We start from the raw sequence: 22,542 nt of genomic DNA on the forward strand, positions 1-22,542 counted from the left end.
GAGAAAGCCCGTGAGCAGCAAGAAAGACCCAACGCAGCCAAAAAAAAAAAAAAAAAAGAAAAAGAGAGCTACAGGTGCAGAAGCTGCCCCTGACCCAGCCTGGGAGCATTGGTGAAGCCTACCTGGAGGGGGGACATTTTGCCTGGGTCTTGCTGCATGAGTAGGAGTTTTCCAGGAGAACAGTTGAGGGATGGTATTTTAGGCAGAGGGAATAGTGTAGAGAACAGTGAGGAGTTTAGTGTGGCTGTAACAGTGTGAGGCAGGGGCTGGATAGCAGGGTATGAAGTGTCAGGTTAGAGCTTGCTCTCCATCTCGTGGGCACTGGGGAGCCATTGAAGGGGGTCCAGCAGGGATAGGACATGAGTAATTTCATTTATTAGAATGGTCCCTCCTGGAGCAGAATGGAGGATGCTTGAGGGAGAGAGAGTAAGGTCTGCAGACCAAGCAGGAGGCACCTATAATGAAGATTGATTGATTGATTGATTGATTGATTGACTGATTGATTCAACAAGTGTTTATCGAAGCCCAGCGTCAGTAGTGTTGGACACTGTTCCAGACTTGAGCGGAGGTGCCCCCAGGGCTGTTCAGCCATGTTGGGTGGGACCACGGTGTACCAGGCCTGGAACCCCGCAGTGACCCCTAGGAGTCCCCAGCCTGATGGGGGAGGCAGAGCCGCACCCGAATCATACTCCAGTGAAGAAAAATGGGGTAAAGACCGGGCAGAGGGACCCTGAGGGGCTGAGGGCACCAGGAGGCTGCAGCGGTCAGCCCGTCCTGACCCGGGATGCAGCAGGAGCCGTCGGTGGAGGAAGAGCAGGGCAGGAGAGACTTTGATGGGAAGTGGGCGGAGGCGCATGGCGTCCCAGTTGAGGAAACAGCCTGGTCAAAGGCTCCAAGCCAAGCTGGGGTCACCAGGGCTGCTGATTATAGCCTGGGGTGTGGGTGGGGAGAAGACAGGAGTGGAGGCTGAGCGTGCAAGGACGTTCGGGGTCCAGCTTCTGGAAGGCTGTGCTGGAGCGGGCGCTGCGTCCCCTAAGGGCCTCCCGTGCGCTGGGTGCAGCTCAGCGCCCCCCTCGAGATCGCCCGTTTGCTAGTCGAGGCCAGCTCATGCGGGCCACCCAGGCTGGCGGTGGCGGAGGCGGGTTGGGGGGCGGCCTGTGTGCTGGCCCTGTGAAGCCCAAGAGCCCAGACCAGGGGAAGTCTTCTGACCCGTGCACAGCAGGAGGATTAGAAAGAGGGCTGGCTGATGAAGAGTCAGCCCCCTCCTGGGGCATTTAAAACGTGATTGGATTTTTACTCGTCCGTCCTGCCTGGGCTGCAGCTTCGTGTCAGAAGCCAACTTTGACCTGTCGCCTCCCTCAGACCGCGTCATGGTCCTGTGGGGAGACAAATGGCCCTGTTTGTTTCCCTTGGAGAGAAATCGATATGTCTTTTTAATCAGCCAGAGTGTCTTCCTGCTCATCTCCCTCCAGCTCTCCTATAGGGCTGCCTTCCGCATTTCCGCCCCCAGCTGCCCTGTGGAGCTGTGCTCTGCTCCCCCGTCTCCCTCGTCTCTCCCCAAGTTCAAATCCTGACACGGGTGCTTACTGCTGTGTGATACTGAGCAAACAACTGGACCTCTCTGGGCGCCGGTCTCCATCTGGCTCATCTAGATGAGAAAGCAGGAGGAGAAGGCTCCGCTGGTGGTGAGGTGCTGTATGAATGTGGAGGCGCTGGGCTGGGGAGAGAGGCCGAGCCCACGTGCAAGCCCCGTGACCTCAGGCCGGTCACTCCTCCTGTCTGCGTCTCACTTTTCTCATCCCTAAAATTGTTGGTGAGGGAAGGTTGAGCTGTATCAACTGTGATTTTTCAGTCGGGAGTGATTTTTCCCTCGGGCCACATTTGGCAATGTCTGGAGATGCTTTTGGCTGTCACAGCTTGGGGAGGGTGTGCTACTGATTTCCAGTGGATAAAGGTCAAACATCCTACAACGCACAGGACAGCCTCCCACAGCAAAGAATTATCCAGCCCCAAATGTCAATAATGCTGAGGCTCAGAAGCGCTGGCCTAGGTGGTCCCTGAGATCTCTTGAAGCTCTGAGAAAGAACGGAGTTGAGGGTCTTGTGAGGAGGAGGGCTGGGACGGAGGGTGGGAATCACTCAAAGAGGAGTCGGGGACGGTGCTGAGTCCCAACCGGAAGGGTTTCCTGTGGTCCCGTAGACTTGGGTTTGAGTCCTGGAGCTGCCATTTACTAGAAAGTCACATTCCCAATCACCCTCCCATATGCCCACCCATCCATCTGTCCCCCATTCACCCATGCACCCACCCACCCACCTCCCCACCCGCCTTTCTTTACTTCATCCATCCATCCATCCACCCACCAACCCACTCATCCATCCATCCATCTACCCACCCACCCATCCATCTACCCATCCACTCATCCATCCATCCACCAACCCACTCATCCATCCATCCAGCTACCCACCCACCCATCCATCTACCCATCCACTCATCCATCCATCCACCAACCCACTCATCCATCCATCCATCTACCCACCCACCCATCCATCTACCCACCCACTCATCCATCCATCTACCCACCTGCTCATCCATCCATCCACCCATCCATGCATCCATCTTTTCATCTCTGCATCCATTTATCTGCCTACCCACCCACCTATCCACCCAACCCTTACAACCGTGCATTCATTCACCCATCTTCCCAACTATCTACCCATTCAATCATCCATTCATCCAACTACCCAAAGGCCCCACCCCCTCCCTCCTACCTACCCATCTGTCAATCCATTCACCCACTCATCCATTCACTTGTTTGGCAGATGCTGAATCCCCAGCTCAACCCTGTGTTGGGCACCATCACTCTCTCCTTGTACTATTTACTTACAAGACCTTTTGTACCTGACTTATTCTCCTCACCTTCTGCTAGACTGTGAGCTCCTTGAGGACAGGTGCCATGTTCCATTAATGCCTGTCTCCGATTTAGCTTTGACCCTCAGCCCTGCCCGTAGTAAGTGTGCAGCAAAGCCTTCAATGAGGTGCATCCTAGTAAACAAGGTTGGAGGTGGAGGTTATATGGACAGAGACGAGGCCGGCCCAGAGCCCTCACACGAAGGAATGGCGAGCCAAGGAATTTGGAAATTCTCTGGAAGGTAGCGGAGCCACGGAAGGCTTTTGGTTTTGGAGGAGCCCTCAGGCTGCTGCGTGGAGGATGTGGCAGAGGAGGCAGGGCTGGAGGGGGAGGCTGTTCACGGGCTTAGGGGTGAGACAGTGCAGCCTGCCTGGGGCAGTGGGGTGCCGAGGAGCGGGTGGGCTCTGAAGGGTTCTAGTCTGGACGACTTGCAGGATTGGTGGTGGTTGGGGTCCTTGTTCATGGGGGTGGGAAGTTCAGGGGAGAATTTGGTGGTCTGGGGAGAGGAGGACCTATCCCGTCTTGGATCTGATGAATTTGAGGTTCCCAGAGACGTCCCAGAGCAGTGTCCAGGAGGCCAGTTCAGCAGGGAGTGAGCCTGTGGCTGGACCAGACAGGACCTGGTCAGCCCAGGGACGGTTGTCAAGGCTCTGGGAGAGGGTGTGGGGTCAGGGGATGGAGAAGGGAGATTGGGGACTGGGGAGCCTGAGAAGGGCCAGCACTCAAGGGGTGGAGTCCCCGAGGCAGGAAGGGCATCTGCCCAGGGGCTTGTGGTGTCCCCAGTGCCCAGGAGGAGAAAGTTTCCAGAACAAGGGTCTTAAACTAAGGTTCGTGAACTTGGATGGGGACAAGTTGCATGTTTGTTTTCCCTGACTTCTGACTGAAATGGAGCATTTCTATCTATTATGAATGGAGGCAACCAAGCACGGTGGGGTTACTGGCAGTGCCTGCGACTGTCACCAGTAGCGGTCACCGATATTTAATATTTCCGTGCCACATGGTCGTTGTAGAGCTCTCGGAATGTCATTGACATTCATCCCTGCTTCCCAGGCAGACGGTATCAGACCCGCCCCAGCTCTGGTTATTCGTTGTGTTGATAACGAAACACACCCCCATCACAAATTTGTTTTTCTAAAAAATATTTTGACAACTATTTTAACAGAGCTGGCTTCCTTCCTTTCTAATACTAAGCATTCTTTTAAGAACAATTTTGCACTTAAAAACATTATTCTGAGAAAGGGCTCATGAGCTTCCCCAGGGAGAGAGTGGGTCGGCCGTGGCCAGTGCTGCTGCCTGGGGGGTGTGGAGGATGGTGTGCACGCGAGTTAGCGCGTGTACTTGCGGGAGGGGCTGTGGGGCTCCATGGGAATGCACACGTGAACGTGTGTACGTGGGTGATCAGGGGCAGGCAGGGGAGATGTGTGGTGGGGACAGGCCCCCAGGAGGCTGAGGGAGATTGTCATCACCCTCTGTCCAGCCCTCACCTTCTCCGTCTGTGTCTCCACGGAGTGTTTGCTCATGGTTTCTGGAGGGCAGGGACCATGTCTTCTTTATTTGGGGTTCCCGGAGCCAATGTGGGCCAGACAGAGGGGACCCTCAGTGAAGAGGGGCTGAATATATGAATAGTGAGTGATGGATGGTAAAAAGGAGAGGAGGGGGAGTTCAGGGTGGGGAGGGAGGCTGCAGATCCCTCTGGTGTAGAAGTCCCTCCTTAGCCTCCTTGATGCCTCCAGGTGACGGGGACCTCACTCCCCCCTGAGGCTGCAGATACCCCTGAGCTGCCGCTCCAGGTGGGCCTCTGGGCACAGAGAGGGTCGGATATGCTCTGCCCTTGGAGAGCACAGCCTGGTTGGGGGCGGGAGGCCAGGACAGACCACACCGTCGTCAGGGGGACGTCCAAGGTGCTGGGAGGGCCCAGGGGAAGTATCCACACCCACTGCCTAGGACTCCAGGAGGCCCCCTGCGGTGCACCTTCTTTGTGGATGGGCTCCTGAGGCTGGGGCAGCTCACAGACAGGGAGACCCTGGTCCCCCAGGGGCCTTCCCTGCCCTTCTCTTCAGCGATGGCTGAGGTGTGACGTCTGGAGAGTGTACTTGGCTGGAGCTTCTTTCCTGTGGACCATCCGCCCCGGGTTTTCTTCCAAGCTGACGGCCCCAGTTCCCTCACCATTGCCTCCCCCACTCCAGCTGTCTGCACTGGGCACGGAGGCCTGCTGGGCATCTGGGAATCAGAGACTGGCCAAATTCAATGAGTTGTCAAATTACAGGGGCTCTAAGAAGTGGGCTGGGGGGCAGGGACAAGGAAGGGAGAGCTCGCTCCTTCTAAGGGATCTCAGCCCACTGAGGCTCCATAGCTTATAACCAGAACCAATCAGCCTGGGCAGGGCCGTGTGTCATGTGGGGAGCTCCCTGTTGCTAGAGGCATGTAAGTGGAGAGAGGCCTAGGACCATCTGCCCAGCGGGTCTCTTCACTTTGTGGAACAATTTTCTGTCTCAGCTCAACAACTGTGACACCTTGGGCAAGTCCTGCAGTCTCTGGACCTTCATTTTCATATCTGTTAAGTGGGTGTGATGATGTCTGCCATGCCTGTCTCCCAAGGCTGCCGTGGGTTTGGACAGAACAAATCTTTAAACAAAGAAAGATGGAATGGTGTGAGGTTCAAATCTGGTTCTGTCCCTTGTTGTGGCCTTGGGCAAGTCTGTGAAACAAGGATGGCACCCTTCTCTTGCAGGGTTGTGGTGAAGGTGCCCTAGGGGTCCATCACAGCTGGTGCCCCAGCGGGTGCTTGTGTTTTTTTAATTGTTGCATTTTATTTTTCCTTATAGCTGTGATTCTTTATCATTTTTTTGTTACACTTTTTTTTTTAAAATTAATTTATTTAATTTATTTTTGGTTGCGTTGGGTTCCACATTGCCGCGCATGGGCTCTCCCTAGTTGCAGTGAGCGGGGGCCCCTCTTTGTTGTGGTGCACGGGCTTCTCACCGTGGCGGCCCCCACGCACTGTGGAGCACAGGCTCCAGGTGCGCGGGCTTCAGTAGTTGTGGCACGCGGACTCAGTAGTTGTGGCTCGCGGGCTCCAGAGCGCAGGCTCAGTAGCTGTGTCACACAGGCCTAGTTGCTCCGCGGCATGCGGGATCCTCCCGGACCAGGGCTCGAACCCGTGTCCCCTGCATTGGCAGGCAGATTCCTAACCACTGCGCCACCAGGGAAGCCCTGTTACACTTTTTATTGGGATAAAGTGTGCTTGCAGTAGAGCTCACAAATCTTAATGTCCAGCTCAAGGCATTTTTCCATATACACACACTCCTGTGACCCCAGTCAGGCCAAGAAGAACATCTCCAGCCCCGCAAGCTCCCTCACCCCCACCTGCGATGGACTCTCCCCCAGAGTTACCGCCGTTCTGACCTCCTTCCCTATTGGTTTGCTTTGCCTGGGTTTTCACTTCGTGTAATTGGATTCGGACACTCTCTGCTCTTTCGCATCTGGCTCCTGTTGCCAGCGTTATGCCCGGCAGCTCCATCCGTGCTGCTGCAGTAGTTTGTTCTTTTTCATCACTGGGTAGTATTCCATCGAAAGGATGTACCACAGAGTTTCTCAGCCTCGGCACAGTTGACATTTTGGGCTGGATAATTCTTTGCAGTGGGGCCGCCCTGTGCATTGTAGGGTTTTGAGCAGTGTCCCTGGTCTCCACCCACCGGGTGCCAAGAGCACCCTTCAAACCCCAGTTGTGACAACCAAACATGTCTCCAGACATGGCCACATGTCCACTGGGGGCCAAAATCATCCCCAGCTGAAATCTCCTGCCCGACTCATTCTCCTGTTGATGGACACTTGGGTTGTTCCCAGGTTGGGGCTGTTAGGAATCGCACGTGCCTTTTTGTGGACTTATTTGGGCATTTCTCTGGGGTATGGACCGAGGAGTGGCACAGCTGGATCTTAACACAGGCTTATGTTTGTTTTAATAAATGCTTCCAAGCAGCTTTCCAGAGTGGTTGCTGCTCATAAAGATAAGTCGAATGAATGAATGAATGAGCGAATGGATATCCTCTTTAAAGCCCAGGACCTGGAGCATAGCTGACATTCAAAATGGTAACCACTTTTACGACGTGGCCTCACACCACGGCGGGTCCTGGAACACGGAAGCACTCTGGACATCTCCCGGGCAGGAGTGAGCCTGGTTCATCTCAGTACACTGATGCACAGGCCAGGTATACAGCAGGTGCTCCATGGATGCTTGTGCACCTGGCCTCGGAGGATCAAAGAGCTGGCCCAAGAACAGGGATCTGGAACCTCAGGCCCTGGTCTATGAAGGGCCGAGGCCTGCGTGCCCATCCTTGGACTCCCTGGGGACGTATATGGGAGGGACCCTGTATAGGGGCTGGCCCACTTTCCCTGCCTCCCTGGTCCAGGAAGATGCAGCTCCCAGCCCCCTTCCTCCACTTGATTTATTTAGACAACTGAGGTGCACCCTGGGAAATGGATCTGATTTCAGATTTGACAAAAATTAAAACAAACTTGGCTGCCCCAGCCAAACCCAGCACTCCCACCCCCTGCCCACCTTCCCAGAGCCCCCCAAATTACAGAAACCATGACTGTCAGCTGGGCCTACAGGATGGAGGGCGGTGGTTGCCATGGTAACTGTGCAGGCCTTGGCTCTGGCTCCTGGAGAGGGAGGCTGCCCTGAGGGGCCTGCTGGGGCTTTGGACACTGCCCAGCTGGTCATTTCTGCTCTTTGGGAAGTGGCAGGTTTGAGGGGGCCCCTGGCATTGTGGCTCCCCTGGTGACCCTGTCCTCCCAGGTCACACCCCGGCCTTCTTAAGACAGCAGCCAGGCATGGGGTGGAGATGGTACTGATCTAGCTCGGCTCTTACTGGGGGCCTTGAGGCCAGCACCCTCTCCTCACTGGCTTCCCCTCCTGCCATCTCCTGCACACAGGTCCTTCCTTCCCAGCCACGGCGGGGGTGGACTATCCCCCTTCTTGACCCCGCACTGCTGACCCAGGCCCAATCGGGAGGAGCCAATGTGGGCGAGAAGGGAAAAGCAAATATTCCACAGAGCCCATGCCAGTCCAGGCCCTGTGCCTGGGGCCAGAGAGCATGTGGCCGAGAACAGGGGTTTTGTAGTCAACAGAAGCAGGTTCAAATCCTGCCCTTGCCACATACCAGCCATGTGACCCTGGGTGGCTGTGGCTGGAGCCCTGGAGCCAGCACTGGTGCCTCAGTTTCCTTATCTGTAAAATGGGGATAACAATAGTACCTGCCAGCTGGGGGGAGTTGGCTGAAGTTGCAGGGCGACTCTTCACGCTGCCAGGCCTGAATTGATTGATTGTATTTAAAGGCTGTGAGCGAATGTTCAGCGCTTGGAAGACAGCCATTGTCTAAAGGGTTTGTGATGGAATCTCTTATTCTTACTCAAGGTCATGTTAAGTAATCAGCACATAACAGCAGCCTGGGATTTTCAGTCCTTTGCTGGTGAGGTGGCTTTTTTTTCCCCCCAAAGCCAAAGAATGGGAAACTCTGGACCCTGTTATAGAAGAGGTTGACAAGGACCGGGGCTTCCCCTGTTGCACACAGATGACAGACCCCGGTCCTCAGTCCATGGCTACGCGGGCTCTGTGTTCTGGAGCCCCGGGAGTAGGGCCTGGACTGGCATGTAAGGTTTAAATGAGATAATACATGCTGTTTGATTAGAAAGCTCCTTGGCAGACAAACACTCAAGAACACTTGAGATGTGTTTGCCATTGTTACCATTATCGCTGTTGTTAACCTGGTGCCGGGCACACAGCAGGCGCTCAGTAGGTGCGCATTAATTCACTGCTGGGCTCTGAGGCCCCAGTTCTGAGGGCCATAGGCACTGAGAGCAGAGCAGGGGAGCAGAGCAGGGGGTGCGGGGAGATGGGCCGGCTCCTAAGGCGGGGCTGGCAGGAGGTGGGGCTGAGATGGGGGCAGGAGTGGAGCTGGGAGGTGGGGTGGTGACCTGTGCCTAGTAGCTGCTACACACGCAGAGCCTGGACGTTTGGGGACATGTGGGGTTTTGGTAGGGTTTGGAATCCAGCCGTGGGTCACAGACCCCTGTGGGCGGGGAGTCTCTCGTCAGAGGGTCACTTCTGATCCAGGCTCGCCGTGTTGCTGGGATGCTCTCTGCCCCTGTGTCCCCTCTGTGCAGTGGGGGATGGGATCAGGGGCTCTCTGAGGACCTGGGGTTGTTCTGTGACAAAGGTCACACAGAGAGGGATGCAAGTCTGGGCGATGAAGTGGGTAAGGGGGCAGGGTCCTAACTGCAGAGCCTCAGGTGCCAGACGGGGGCCCTGAGCCTCTCTGTGGGAGGTAACACAGGGCTGTTTACAAGCCCCTGACCTCGTGGAGCTGGCACTCAGACCCCTGCCTGCCCTGTTCCCCAGAAATCCCTTACCACCCTCTCTGGGCCTCTGTCCTCCCTCACATTGTCCCAGAACCCGGGAGCTTTGCCTGATGGCTTTCGGAGCTCCTCAGTGCTTGTGACTAATGATGGCAACATTGGGCGTTGGGCCAGGCCACCAAGTTGCTCAACCCGCGACCTTTACTCCCTCTGACGTTCTCCGATCCCGCACCATGTGGTCTGGTTTAACTTCAAGGAGGGCTGGTGCCTTTGATCCCCAAGCCAGTGGGGAGCGTGTCAGGAACCACGGGCAGCGATGCCAGCTCTGGCCTGACTTCTGAGTCTCATGGGCTCCTGGAAAGGGCCCAGGCTGTGCCATCTGGGATTTCCCCCAGCGCCTCGGGGCAGGGCTGAGACTGTCCATCTCTGAGTGTCTGAAGCTGAGCAATCTAGAGGTGAAAGCCGTTCCATCTGCCCCTTCGAGGGATGAGCCACAGGGGCACCCCCGTGGCGGCGGCTCCCGCACCACTAAGTCAGACCCACTCACGGACTGTGTGACCTTGGACAGGTCACTCCAGCTCTCCAGACCGTTTCTCCACCTGCCCCCAGTGGGCTGTGATGAGCGTTAGGGCCATACCCCTAGGGGCTTGGCATGCAGTAGTCATGATTACTGCCAAGTTCATGACTGTGATATGAGGTAGACCAGGTGGGTGGGGAGCACTTCCGGAGAGGATGCTGAGCCACCACTATGTGAGTGGGGGAAGGTGCTTCAAGGGAAGCTTCAAGAAGAGGTGACAAATGACCTGGGCTGTCTCCTGAAGGATGAGTAGGAGTTTGCCTAGTAAAGATGGTAGAAGAAAATACATGCAAAGCGTATGCTTGGGGACAGCAAGAAGTTCAATGCATGCAAAGGCTGGTGGGAGGTAAGGCCAGAAGAGTTCAGTGAGGTCAGAATGTAGGAGGCCTTGAGTGTCAGGCCAGGGGAGGTGATGGGGAGCCATGGAAGGTTTTTGAACAGGGGAGAGGTATCATCAGAGTTGTGTTTCAGCCAGATTAATCTGGCAGTGATGAAACAGCTTGGGGGCAAGAAAAGCAGGCTCTGGTTTTGTATCCCAGCTCTGCCTTTTCCCAGCTGGGGTCCTTGGGCAAATTGTGTTCCCTTTTGTGACTCAGTTTCCTCACTTGTAAATGGGGCTTATAACAGTGCTGGAGGATTAAATGAGATAACACTTGCAAAGAGCTCGGATAGTGTTGGCCACACAGCAAGTGCCTGGGGATTGTGTACAGGGCAGACTGGAGGGGCAGAGACCAGAGCTGGAGGCTATCGGGGAGGCTGTGCAGGGTCCAGGTGAGAGACGCTGAGGATGGGCTGAGGCCTCGGGGGGGGGGTGGTGAAGACACAGGCAGAGATGGGCCCTGCGTTACAGAGGAGAGCAGGCCTGGTGTGAATCTCAGCACCGGTGCTTTCCAGCTTTGTGACCTAGGAGAGGCCCCTTGTTTCTCTAAGCCTCAGTTTTCCTCATCTGTAAAATGGGCCTGCTGACCTCCACTGCTCAGGGCCTTGGTGAGGAAGAAGTGGGAGTGCCAGGCTCCTGGGAGACACCTGCCAAGTGCACTTTGAACATGAAACCGGCGGGAAGGGCAGAGGGAGCAGAAGAGGTGGCTGGAAGGAGAGCGAGCACAACAGGCAGGGGGGAAAGGCAAGGGGGTGGGGGACGTTCGCTGGTAATTAGAACGTTTGAACTTCAAAAAACTTAATTAATGATGAAGCTGCTGCTGGAGCGATGCTCAGGCTAGAAGGGGGCCCTGGCAGCGACTGAAGTTAATTACAGGCTGTGGCAGGAGAGTGACAGAGGTTTGGGGAGGCAGGAAGGAGCAGGGCTGGGGCGAGGAGGGTCTGAGGGGAAGGCGGGAGGGAAGGCAGCATCCCAAGTTGAGCAAGGGCCGGGGATGGGAAGGAGTTCGTTGCCAAGGAAACCAGGTCAGTCTTCCATCAGGCAAGAGGTACTCCCCGCCCCCTGCGCTGGATGGGGTCTGGCTAAGGGTCTGGCCTCCATAGCTACATCTGAGCTCAGGGCAAGGGCTTTGAAATTGAGGGGCCAGGGCTTTCATTTGAGGACCCTCAAGAATCCTTGGGTGTCAGAGTGGGCAGTGCCTAGAGAGATTTACTTAATCACAACAGACATTTACTGAACTCCTCCTAGGTGCCTGTCCCTGTCAGGGCTGTGAATGTAACCCCCCGTCCCCCTGGAATGTCGGTTGTAGTTGTGGATAAAGACCATGAGCATGTCAGCAAGATAACTTGTGAATGACCCAGGCCCTCAGGTCCCTTCGAGCTCTGGCCCCCCTGGTTCTAGGACTCTAGGTGGCCTGGGAGGGGTGGGCTGAACATCAGTCGGCTGTGTTCTAAGACTGGGCGGGAACCAGTCAGGAAGCAGGAGGGTGTTAGTGAGGAGAGCGGCCTGGCCTGGGGGGCCCACTCATCTGGGCCCAAGCAGTGCCCCTGAGGCCCTGCCCAAGGCTGGTGGCTGCAGGAGACCTTCTGCCTGGACAGGCCCGAGGAGGCTGAGCCCCGCCCCGCCTGGTGCAGGGACCGAGGAGGGCCTAGGCACAGACGTGCCTGAGTCTGGTCACGAGTTGTAACGCAGCCACAGGAGAGGAGAGAAGGGCAGGGTGTCCAGCCAATCTCAGCCACGCTGGGCGGGCCCTCTGCAGGCTTCAGCTCCAGGGGTCGGACAGAGATGGAGGGGCCGTGGGTTGCGGAGACGAAGGGTGGTCAGAGAAGGGAGGCAAAGACAGTCAGAGGCAGGTGGTCAGAGACAGAGCGGCTGGGGTAGTCCGGAGATGGCCCGCCAGCTGGGCCTCTAGGGACCTCTCCCTTTCTGGGTCTGAGGGGAACTCTCAGGCTGGGGCAAGGCGGTGGGGCGTCCTGGCAGGCGGTGGCTTGGTGGGGTTTGGGTTCCCTGGTGGATTTGGCACGTGTGGCCCTGTCTGTTGTGAGAGGGGTAGGCTGGCTCCAAGGTCTTTGAAAATGTGGGGAGTGACCCATCAGGGGGGGGCACCTGGAGGGCAATGGGGTGGCCCTGTGTTTGTGGTGGGTGGCGCACTGCGGTCCCCCAGCTGTTTCGTCCTTGACTTGGCGCGCACGTGGTTTGAATGTATCAGCATGCTGGTGATCCTGCTGAACTGCGTGACACTCGGCATGTACCAGCCGTGCGACGACGTGGACTGCCTGTCAGACCGCTGCCAGATCCTACAGGTGAGGCCGGCTGCCATGCCCCGCCCCTCCTGCCATGCCCCGCCCTCCTGCCATGCCCCGCCCCTCCTGCCATGCCCCGCCCATTCTTGCCATGCCCCGCCCCACCCTGCCCAGCCACATCTTCACCACCTGGCCTGCCCTCTCTCTTGTCCTCTTCTTCCTCACTCCCAGCTGGTCTTACCCGTTTCCCTTCCACCCTCTCTATCTCGAGGTCTCTGCCCTAGTCCACACCCCCTTTATCTCCCACCACCAGCTTCCTCCTGTTCTCCCCACCCCTACCCCCCATCCAGTAAAGCACAGGTGACCGGACACTCCCTGCAGAAAGCCTGCCCTTTGCTCACAGTGCTCATGGAATAAAGGCCCAGCTCCATAACTCTGTCTATGCCTTTAGGGGTGGCCTCCTGGACCTCTCCTGTTCTCATCTCACCGAGGTTCCAGATGGAGGCCTGACGTTTGGTCCCTGTGGCACATGTACACCCATAGTGCAGGGTGTTAGGTTTATACCCATTTTACAGATGTGGAAACATCCAATTCTGTCCCCCTGAGAAAGTCAGATTCCTCCTGGGAGGAATTGCCCTCTGCTTCCTGTGTTCCCACAGGACTCAGTGGTTCCCAAGCAGCCCAAGGCCTCAGGTTCCCTTGGGGCACTAGTTAAAGATCCAGACCCCTGACCCATCCCAAACCTGCAGAATTAGAATCTCTGGGGTGGGTCTGGGGTCCAAGTGGGTAACATGCTCCTCAGTGAGCCCCAGGGCCCTGGGTAGAGCTAGAACCACTTAGCCTCAGTGGGTACTAGGCTGGCTTCCCTACCAGGTGGTGAGTTTACCGAGCACTCACCTCTGTGTCCCCAACACCCAGTCTATGTGCTGCCCACAGAAAGGGCTCAGCGCCCATTTGTTGAATTGACTGTAGCCCTCATTGATCCTGGGAAGAGGAATTCCACCCAGGCCCCATCCTCAGGAAATACACACTCACCTGAGCCCATGACTAGGGACATATTTGGGGCCTCCTTTCTGAGTGGAAGAAGGCAGCACCGAGACCTGTGCCCACTGGGGGTGTCAGGCCTGTCTTGAGAAAGCTCCTTCCATGTAGGCTTTGGAGTCAGATAGACCTGAGTGTCATTTCTGGTCTGCCATTCACTGCTGTGTGACCTGTGGCAAGTCGCTTAAACAGTCTGAGCTCCAGTTTCCTCATCTGTAAAATGGGAGCATTCATGGGGTCATTGTGAGAATTGAAGAGGTCAAATATCTAGCCCAGTGCATGGCGATTATCAGGAAGACCCTCTTTGCCCCACTCCCATCTGGGTCCCTTGTCATTATGCTTGCTTTTAGGGAACAAATAGAGTGGGCTGGATGACCCTGGGCAAGCTCATTCCCCATTCTGGGCCTCAGTCTCCTCATCTGTGAAATGACTCCATTGGACAAGGATCTCTGAGGTTCTCTCCCTGCCTAGGATAAGAAGTTTCCAGGTCTTTCCCTGGCCCCTCGTGTCCGTGCCCATGTTCCCACCTCACACCGTGGCTCTGACCCTGGGTCCTGCTCCAGAACCTCATGCTGTCCCTTGCTTCTTGCCTTCCTCCTGCCCCTGCAGGTCTTTGATGACTTCATCTTTGTCTTCTTTGCCATGGAAATGGTGCTCAAGATGGTGGCCCTGGGCATTTTTGGCAAGAAGTGCTACCTTGGGGACACATGGAACCGACTGGATTTCTTCATTGTCATGGCAGGGTAGGTAGACCATATCAGACAGGTCCTAGCCTCTGGTACATGCCAGACATAATTTGAATAATCCCTGGGGCTTCTTGGTAATATTGAAGAAGCTGTGTGGTATTGTCTGGGTCCTTCCTGGACGCCTGAAAAGGAAGGAATTATGTCCCTTCCCTGAGTGGCCTGGACAGACAGACATTCATACCTCCCCATTCGGGTAAATCATGTGTCTTCCTGCACTGTCAGCTGATACTGGGTCTGTTTTATACTAACTATGATCTTGAGAAAGCCACTTAACCTCTCTAAGCCTCAGTTTCCTCATCTGTGAAATGGAGATAATTTAACGAATAGTAGCTACATCAAAGTGAACACCCAATACATGTTAGCTATTATTATTTAAAATATTTATTTGTTTATTTGGCTGTGCACACGGGAGCTCCGTTGCCGCGTGTGGGATCTTTAGTTGCGGCATGCGGGATCTAGTTCCCTGACCAGGGATCGAACCTGGGCCCCCTGCACTGGGAGCATGGAGTCTTAACCACTGGACCACCAGGGAAATCCCAGCTATTATTATTATTATTATCCATCTAGATCACTCGGCAAGTCAGAGATCCAGCACAGACTCAAGTACTGTCTGACTCCAAACTGTGGTTATTTCTGCCAAGACTTAAGCTACAGTCAGAGAGAGGCCAGGTGACAACTCAGCTTGTTTGGAGCATTTTGGACTCTGCTCTGTGCCTTGTCCTTGCTTTCCTGGGTCAAACCAGGCTGGTGGCCCATTCACACATTCATCCCACAGCCAGGGGTTGACTGAGATCCTACTAAGTGTCAGCGCTGTCCTCGATGTGGGGTGTGGAGGATGGCAAATCCAGACATAGGCCTTGTCCTTCCCAACTACCGTCTGGAAAGAGGCATCCAGCAGCCACATGGGTGAACGTGCCCCACGCTGAGACCAGAGCTCTGGGGAAGTGTTATGATTTTCTGAGAGCATTTCTGGGCCAGGCTGGGGGCTCGGGAGCTTGAGGACTTGCCTGAGGAGGTGACACACACACAAGAGCTGAAGGACGAGCAGGTGTTAACCATGCCCAGTAATGGTCAATATGGCAGAGGTGAGAGGGGGGGAGACAAAAAGGCTGGAGGCCCACGAGTGTGTGTGTGTGAGTGTATACACGTGTCAGTATCTGTGAGAGCATGTACATTTGCATATGTGTGCGTGCCAGCATACGTGTGTGATGCCCTTGAGAAGGGGCAGGGAGGGTGACCAGGCACAAGGCTGAGATGGGGAGTTGGTATCCCCAAGTATATGCTGAATTCCACAGATGAGTCCTGAAGGGCAGTGGTTCGCTCACTGGTGTTCTTTAAAATGTGGCAGCTCTTCTGAGTATCCTTCCCTAAGAGCTGTATTCAGTTTCACAACCACATTATCAGCGATGATTTAGACCAAACTAGAAGTTAATGCTGGGGTCCCTATGCTGGGAGCTGTGTCACCCCTTTGTCAAATTCTTCATTCTCATTCTCATTTTGATTTGGCTGGAGGACATCCTTAAGTAATTTTTTTTAAAAAGAAAAGGTGTTTAGATAGTGCCATTTTTCAGTCTTGCCTGTCTGAACATGTATTCCTTTGATCTTTGTGGGTGAAGGGCAGTTTTTGTCTGTACTGTTCTAGAGTCATAGTTTTTCTCCCTCAGAACCCTGCCCATGATACCAGCCAAATCGACACCATAGTATTGCAGCTGAGGCCACTATAGATCTGGTTCTTTTTTCCTTGTGAGACAGCCTGCTTTTTCCTTGCTAGAAGCTTGTAGGTTTTCTCCTCACCTTCAGAATTCAGAGATTTCACAAGGGCAGGTGTAAGTGAAGAACTGCTCCCTGTGGGGCCTTTTGGAACTCAAGACTCATGTATTCCTTCAAGTCAAAAAAAAATCTTCTGTATCTTCTTTGGTGATTGCCCATTCTTCTCTGCTCTCTCCTGGAATTCCCAGTAAGTGGTTATTTCCCTCCTCTATTCTCTGCATTTTTCCTCATTTCTCTCACAGATTTCATCTGTACTTGGAGAGAACTCCTTGACTTGGCCTTCTGAATCACTAACGATGTCCTTTTCTCTATTTACCGCCCCTAATGGAAGCGTTCCTCTCCTCTGTGTCTTTTTAATTCCCAGGATCGCTTCTGGCTCTTGAATTTATTTTTCAGAGCAGCTTATTTTTATGGACGCATTATTCACTCGTACCTCTTTGTAGATACAAATCAGCCTTTTTTTTTTTTTTTTTTTAAATATTTATTTATTTATTTATGGCTGTGTTGGGTCTTCGTTTCTGTGCAAGGGCTTTCTCTAGTTGTGGCAAGCGGGGGCCACTCTTCATCGCGGTGCGCGGGCCTCTCGTTATCGCAGCCTCTCTTGTTGCGGAGCACAGGCTCCAGACGCGCAGGTTCAGCAATTGTGGCTCACGGGCCTAGTTGCTCCGCGGCATGTGGGATCCTCCCAGACCAGGGCTCGAACCTGTGTCCCCTGCATTGGCAGGCAGACTCTCAACCACCGCGCCACCAGGGAAGCCCCAAATCAGCCTTCTTAAAAGTCCTTTCCTGATCCTGAAGTCAAAGTGTAATTTCCAAAAAGTTAAAAAAAAAATTACCCTCACACAAATCTTAGAAGGAAAATGTATCAGATTTATTCAACTCATTAATGGGGAACAAGCAGGATGGTAATCAGCAGAATTAGGAAGACAGGCACTGGAGAAAAAATGTGGGGATAAGAGGCAGTTAGAATCAAAGCTGGTTAACAGCCTTATAAGGTCATAAAACATAACCTTTGGGGTTATCTCTTATATTGGGCAGAAATCACTTACATGTTTGATAGAATTCACCTGTGAAGCCATCTGGTCCTGGACTTCTGTTTGTTGGAAGATTTTTAATCACAGTTTCAATTTCATTACTTGTGGTTGGTCTGTTCATATTTTCTATTTCTTCCTGGTTCAGTCTTGGAAGTTATACCTTTCTAAGAATTTGTCTGTTCCTTCCAGGTTGTCCATTTTATTGGCATAGAGTTGCTTGTAGTAGTCTCTTAGGATGCTTTGTATTTCTGCGGTGTCTGTTGTAACTTCTCCTTTTTCATTTCTGATTTTATTGATTTGAGTCCTCTCCCTCTTTTTCTTGATGAGTCTGGCTAATGGTTTGTCAATTTTGTTTATCTTCTCAAAGAACCAGCTTTTAGTTTTATTGATCTTTGCTATTGCTTTCTTTGTTTCTATTTCATTTATTTCTGCTCTGATCTTTATGATTTCTTTCCTTATGCTAACTTTGGGTTTTGTTTGTTCTTCTTTCTCTAGTTCCTTTAGGTGTAAGGTTAGATTGTTTATTTAAGATTTTTCTTGTTTCTTGAGGTAGGCTTGTATAGCTATAAAACTCCCTCTTAGAACTGCTTTTGCTGCATCCCATAGGTTTTGGATCCTCGTGTTTTCATTGTCATTTGTCTCTAGGTATTTTTTGATTTCCTCTTTGATTTCTTCAGTGATCTCTTGCTTATTTAGTAACGTATTGTTTAGCCTCCATGTGTTTGTGTTTTTTACGTTTTTTTCCCTGTAATTCATTTCTGATCTCATAGCGTTGTGGTCAGAAAAGATGCTTGATATAATTTCAATTTTCTTAAATTTACTGAGGCTTGATTTGTGACCCAAGATGTGACCTATCCTGGAGAATGTTTGTGCGGGCTTGAGAAGAAAGTGTAATCTGCTGTTTTTGGATGGAATGTCCCGTAAATATCAATTAAGTCTATCTGGTCTACTGTGTCATTTAAAGCTTCTGTTTCCTTATTTATTTTCATTTTGGATGATCTGTCCATTGGTTTAAATGAGGTGTTAAGGTCCCCCACTATTATTGTGTTACTGTCGATTTCCTGTTTTATAACTGTTAGCAGTTGCCTTATATATTGAGGTGCTCCTATGTTGGGTGCATATATATTTATAATTGTTATATCTTCTTCTTGGATTGATCCCTTGATCATTATGTAGTGTCCTTCCTTGTCTCTTGTAACATTCTTTATTTTAAAGTCTATTTTATCTGATATGAGTATTGCTACTCCAGCTTTCTTTTGATTTCCATTTGCATGGAATATCTTTTTCCATCCCCTCACTTTCAGTCTGTATGTGTCCCTAGGTCTGAAGTGGGTCTCTTGTAGACAGCATATATATGGGTCTTGTTTTTGTATCCATTCAGCAAGCCTGTGTCTTTTGGTTGGAGCATTTAATCCATTCACGTTTAAGGTAATTATTGATATGTATGTTCCTATGACCATTTTCTTAATTGTTTTGGGTTTGTTTTTGTAGGTCCTTTTCTTCTCTTGTGTTTCCCACTTAGAGAAGTTCCTTTAGCATTTGTTGTAGAGCTGGTTTGGTGGTGCTGAATTCTCTTAGCTTTTGCTTGTCTGTAAAGCTGTTGATTTCTCCATCAAATCTGAATGAGATCCTTGCCAGGTAGAGTAATCTTGGCTGTAGGTTCTTCCCTTTCATCACTTTAAGTATATCATGCCACTCCCTTCTGGCTTGTAGAGTTTCTGCTGAGAAATCAGCTGTTAACCTTATGGGAGTTCCCTTGTATGTTATTTGTCATTTTTCCCTTGCTGCTTTCAATACTTTGTCTTTAATTTTTGCCAATTTGATTACTATGTGTCTTGGTGTGTTTCTCCTTGGGTTTATCCTGTATGGGACTCGCTGCGCTTCCTGGACTTAGGTGGCTATTTCCTTTCCCATGTTAGGGAAGTTTTCCACTATAATCTCTTCAAATATTTTCTCTGGTCCTTTCTCTCTCTCTTCTCCTTCTGGGACCCCTATAATGCGAACGTTGTTGCATTTAATGTTGTCCCAGAGGTCTCTAAGGCTGTCTTCATTTCTTTTCATTCTTTTTTCTTTATTCTGTTCCGCAGCAGTGAATTCCACCATTCTGTCTTCCAGGTCACTTATCTGTTCTTCTGCCTCAGTCATTCTGCTATTGATTCCTTCTAGTGTAGTTTTCATTTCAGTTATTGTATTGTTCATCTCTGTTAGTTTGTTTTTTAATTCTTCTAGGTCTTTGTTAAACATTTCTTGCATCTTCTCGATCTTTGCCCCCATTCTTTTTCCGAGGTCCTGGATCATCTTCACTGTCATTATTCTGAATTCTTTTTCTGGAAGGTTGCCTATCTCCACTTCATTTAGTTGTTTTTCTGGGGTTTTATCTTGTTCCTTCATCTGGTACGTAGCCCTCTGCCTTTTCATCTTGTCTATCTTTCTGTGAATGTGGTTTTTGTTCCACAGGCTGCAGGATTGTAGTTCTTCTTGCTTCTGCTGTCTGCCCTCTCAGAAATCACTTACAAATATTTCCGAGTTTACATGTAATTGCACAGCAGCCAGACTGTTAATTAACGGTAAAGAGTGAATCAGACAAAGGTATATTCCCCTAGATGATGAAATAATCCTTAGATAGGTCTGTTAAATAATGCTCCAAAAGACATTGTGAGAAATACTGCCTTCCCTTTGCTGTATTTCCACGTTTTAGGATAATTTTTCTTAGCTCCTGTTTCAGGGAAGTCATTTTTTTTTTTTAAAGTCAGTACTGCATGGTTTATTTATTTATTTATTTTGGCTGTGCTGGGTCTTCCTTGCTGTGCTCAGGCTTTCTCTAGTTGCAGTGAGCAGGGGCTACTCCGCGTTGCGGTGCGCGGGCTTCTCATTGTGGTGGCTTCTCTTGTCACGGAGCACGGCCTCTAGGCACACGGGCTTCAGTAGTTGCAGCACATGGGCTCAGTAGTTGTGGCACACGGGCCCCAGAGCGCACAGGCTTCAGTAGTTGCGACGCGTGGGCTCAGTAATTGTGGCTTGCGGGCTCTAGAGCTTGGGCTCAGTTGCCCCGTGGCATGTGGGATCTTCCCGGACCGGGAATCGAACCTGCGTCCCCTGCATTGGAAGATGGATTTTTAACCATTGGACCGCCAGGGAGGTGACCCCACTCTGCCCTTTTGACTTGAAGAGTCTCCTCTATTGCTTAGTGATTTCCCCCTCACCGTCTGCACATATTTATAAATAAAGACGCTGAAGATCTAAGCTGAGCAGAGTGAGGTGCTGGCCTGGCTTCAGCATTGTGGCGAGGTCACCATTTGATGTCTTCTCTTGGTCCTTGAGGTGGGGGTGGGAGGGGGTGGGGTCCACAGGCCAGCATCCTCCTGGGAGTCAGGGAGGGCTGGGTGCATATGGAGTCCCCTAGGGCCCCATGCTTGATTTAATGCTCTGCTTTCACCATTTTGAAATTCTTAATACGTTTTGAACAAGCAGCCCTACGTTTTCACTTAGCTCTGGGCCCCGCAAATTACGTAGCCAGTCCTGGCTTAGGGGGTGGGTTCAATGAAGACATTCTGTGAGTCATGAACAGCCCCGTGTGGGATGCTGGGAACTCTGGTGACCCAGACCTACCCCTGTCCTGGGTCCTTCCTGTCCTTTGTGCCTAGGGATGGTGTGGGTGCAGAGGGCAGGATGGGAAGCCACAAGCCTGGACTCCAGAGCCCAACCCCCCGCCCAGTTCCACCCAAGCTCGCAGCTATAAATGTCCTGTTTCCTGAGTAACCGGCCTGCCATCCCGAGGATGTTTTCTTCCTTCCTGCTCCTCCTCTTCCCCAAATTACTGGCTCCCTCTTCAAGTGATGGAGGAGACAGAACCTCTGTACTGGAAGGTTCCTTAGAGGTCAGAGCCTTCACCTCCACATCCATTCGGCCCCTGCTTGTGTGCTGCCACTGGGGGCAACTCACAAGGCAGTCGATTGCAAACTGGGACAGCCTAATGTGCTAGGAAGTTCTTTCACGAAGCTGAAATTTGTCTTCCTGTAGCTCCCACCTGATGGGACCATTCATTCACAAAATCAGCATTTATTGAGCACCTACTACACACCAGGTGCTGTGCAGCGGGGACACGAGAGGAACAAGACAGATGCTGTTGTGATTTCATGGAGCTCCCGATTTAGAAAATGGATATAAAACAGATAATAAAGTTCCAAATAACTTCTAAATTGGGACCAATGTTGTTGCAAAGAAGTATAGAAGGGCCATGAGGATGTGGACTGGGGGCCTGATTTAGATGGAGGGGGAGGGTTAGTGTACGGCTTCCTGAGGAAGAGAGGCTGGGCGGGGGGCAGGGGGGCAGGGGTGTGTGCAAGAGCTGACCAGGCAGGGGGTGGGGGAGGGTGTCTGTCTGAGCCCAGGGATCTGGGGCATGGATGGGTGCTGAGAGATGAAGCCAGAGACGGGGGCAGGGGCCTGATCGCACAGAGGGGCCTGGAGCGCATGGGCAGGTGCCTCCCGACAGACTCATGACAGCCTTCACAAATTGGAAGGCGGCTCATATTCTCCCTGAGTCTCCCCAGCACCTCCCACCATTTGTCAAAGGACAGGTGCATGGCCTCACCTGCTGGACATATTTCAGGCTGTCTTGGTCCCTGACTGGGGAGCAGGACCCCAACTTTCCAATGATGACTTATGGGGGAGAGAAGGGACTGCCCTTGCCCCAGGGTCATGTGGGATCATGGTGACCTGTGAGGGGCTGTGCTCCCTACCACCCCTAGGTCTTGTTCACTTTCCAAGCCAGGTCTCTCCCACCCTGGAACTAAACACAGTTGATTTTTTTTTGAAACCACAAATACCAAACTTTGCATTTATTGTTATTAATTTCATCTTATAGTGATATCTTGGAGTCTTGATTCAGTCACTCATTACATTTACTTCCTGTGCTTGATCAGCCCAGGACAGTGAGCCCTGTGGCACCTCACTAGAGACTCTCTTCCAGTGTGTGACAAAGCCCCACTAATCCATGGGTAATAGTTGAACCGACCTCACTGTCTTGTTTAAGCTACGCTTTTCTTCCTTAGTCCATTAGGAGGCCGTGAAATATTGAATGACATTCTTGTTGAACTTGAGATTTTCTTTATCTGTATATCTCCCTTGCTGTATCAAGCTGGTAATACTACCACCTCCCCTAACCAACAACATGAACTGGCCGTTGACGTCTGTGGGGAGGGGCCTGGGTGCTTCTGTTAAAACCTTCCCCAAGAATTCTGATGACTGGTGTCTGTGGTGGGGTTGAGCCAGGGCTCTAGGGCTGGGCTGTAGGGACCTTTCCAGAATGAGGCTGAGCCAGAGCCCTTGCCAAGGGCATGGCTGGTGTGGGCCCCGCCTTGGAAGAGTGCAGGGAACAGTAGTGGCCTTGAGTCTGATGTCCCTTGAAAGCTTCTTACTATGATGGTATCCTGGAAAGGACCTCGGAGTAGAAACTGGAGCAGCTGAGGGCTGAGCGTGAGCAGA

The 22,542-nt window shown here is 52.2% G+C and overlaps 1 protein-coding gene across 3 annotated transcripts in view; it reads left to right on the forward strand.

Annotated features, from left to right (window-relative positions):
* CACNA1I (calcium voltage-gated channel subunit alpha1 I) overlaps positions 1-22,542 on the forward strand; it is a 118,718-nt gene that overhangs the window by 16,780 nt on the left and 79,396 nt on the right. Inside the window, exons 3-4 of one of the 3 annotated variants that reach the window (XM_082352714.1) lie at positions 12,386-12,524; positions 14,115-14,248. In XM_082352714.1, coding sequence (XP_082208840.1) covers positions 12,386-12,524; positions 14,115-14,248 — 273 coding nt within the window. Of the gene's footprint in view, positions 1-12,385; positions 12,525-14,114; positions 14,249-22,542 lie in introns of those variants that run through there. The other 2 variants (XM_082352713.1, XM_082352712.1) reach the window with 2 other exon arrangements.

Source organism: Balaenoptera borealis (assembly GCF_965194805.1).
Source record: "Balaenoptera borealis genome assembly, chromosome: 13".
Classification (NCBI taxonomy): domain Eukaryota; kingdom Metazoa; phylum Chordata; class Mammalia; order Artiodactyla; family Balaenopteridae; genus Balaenoptera; species Balaenoptera borealis.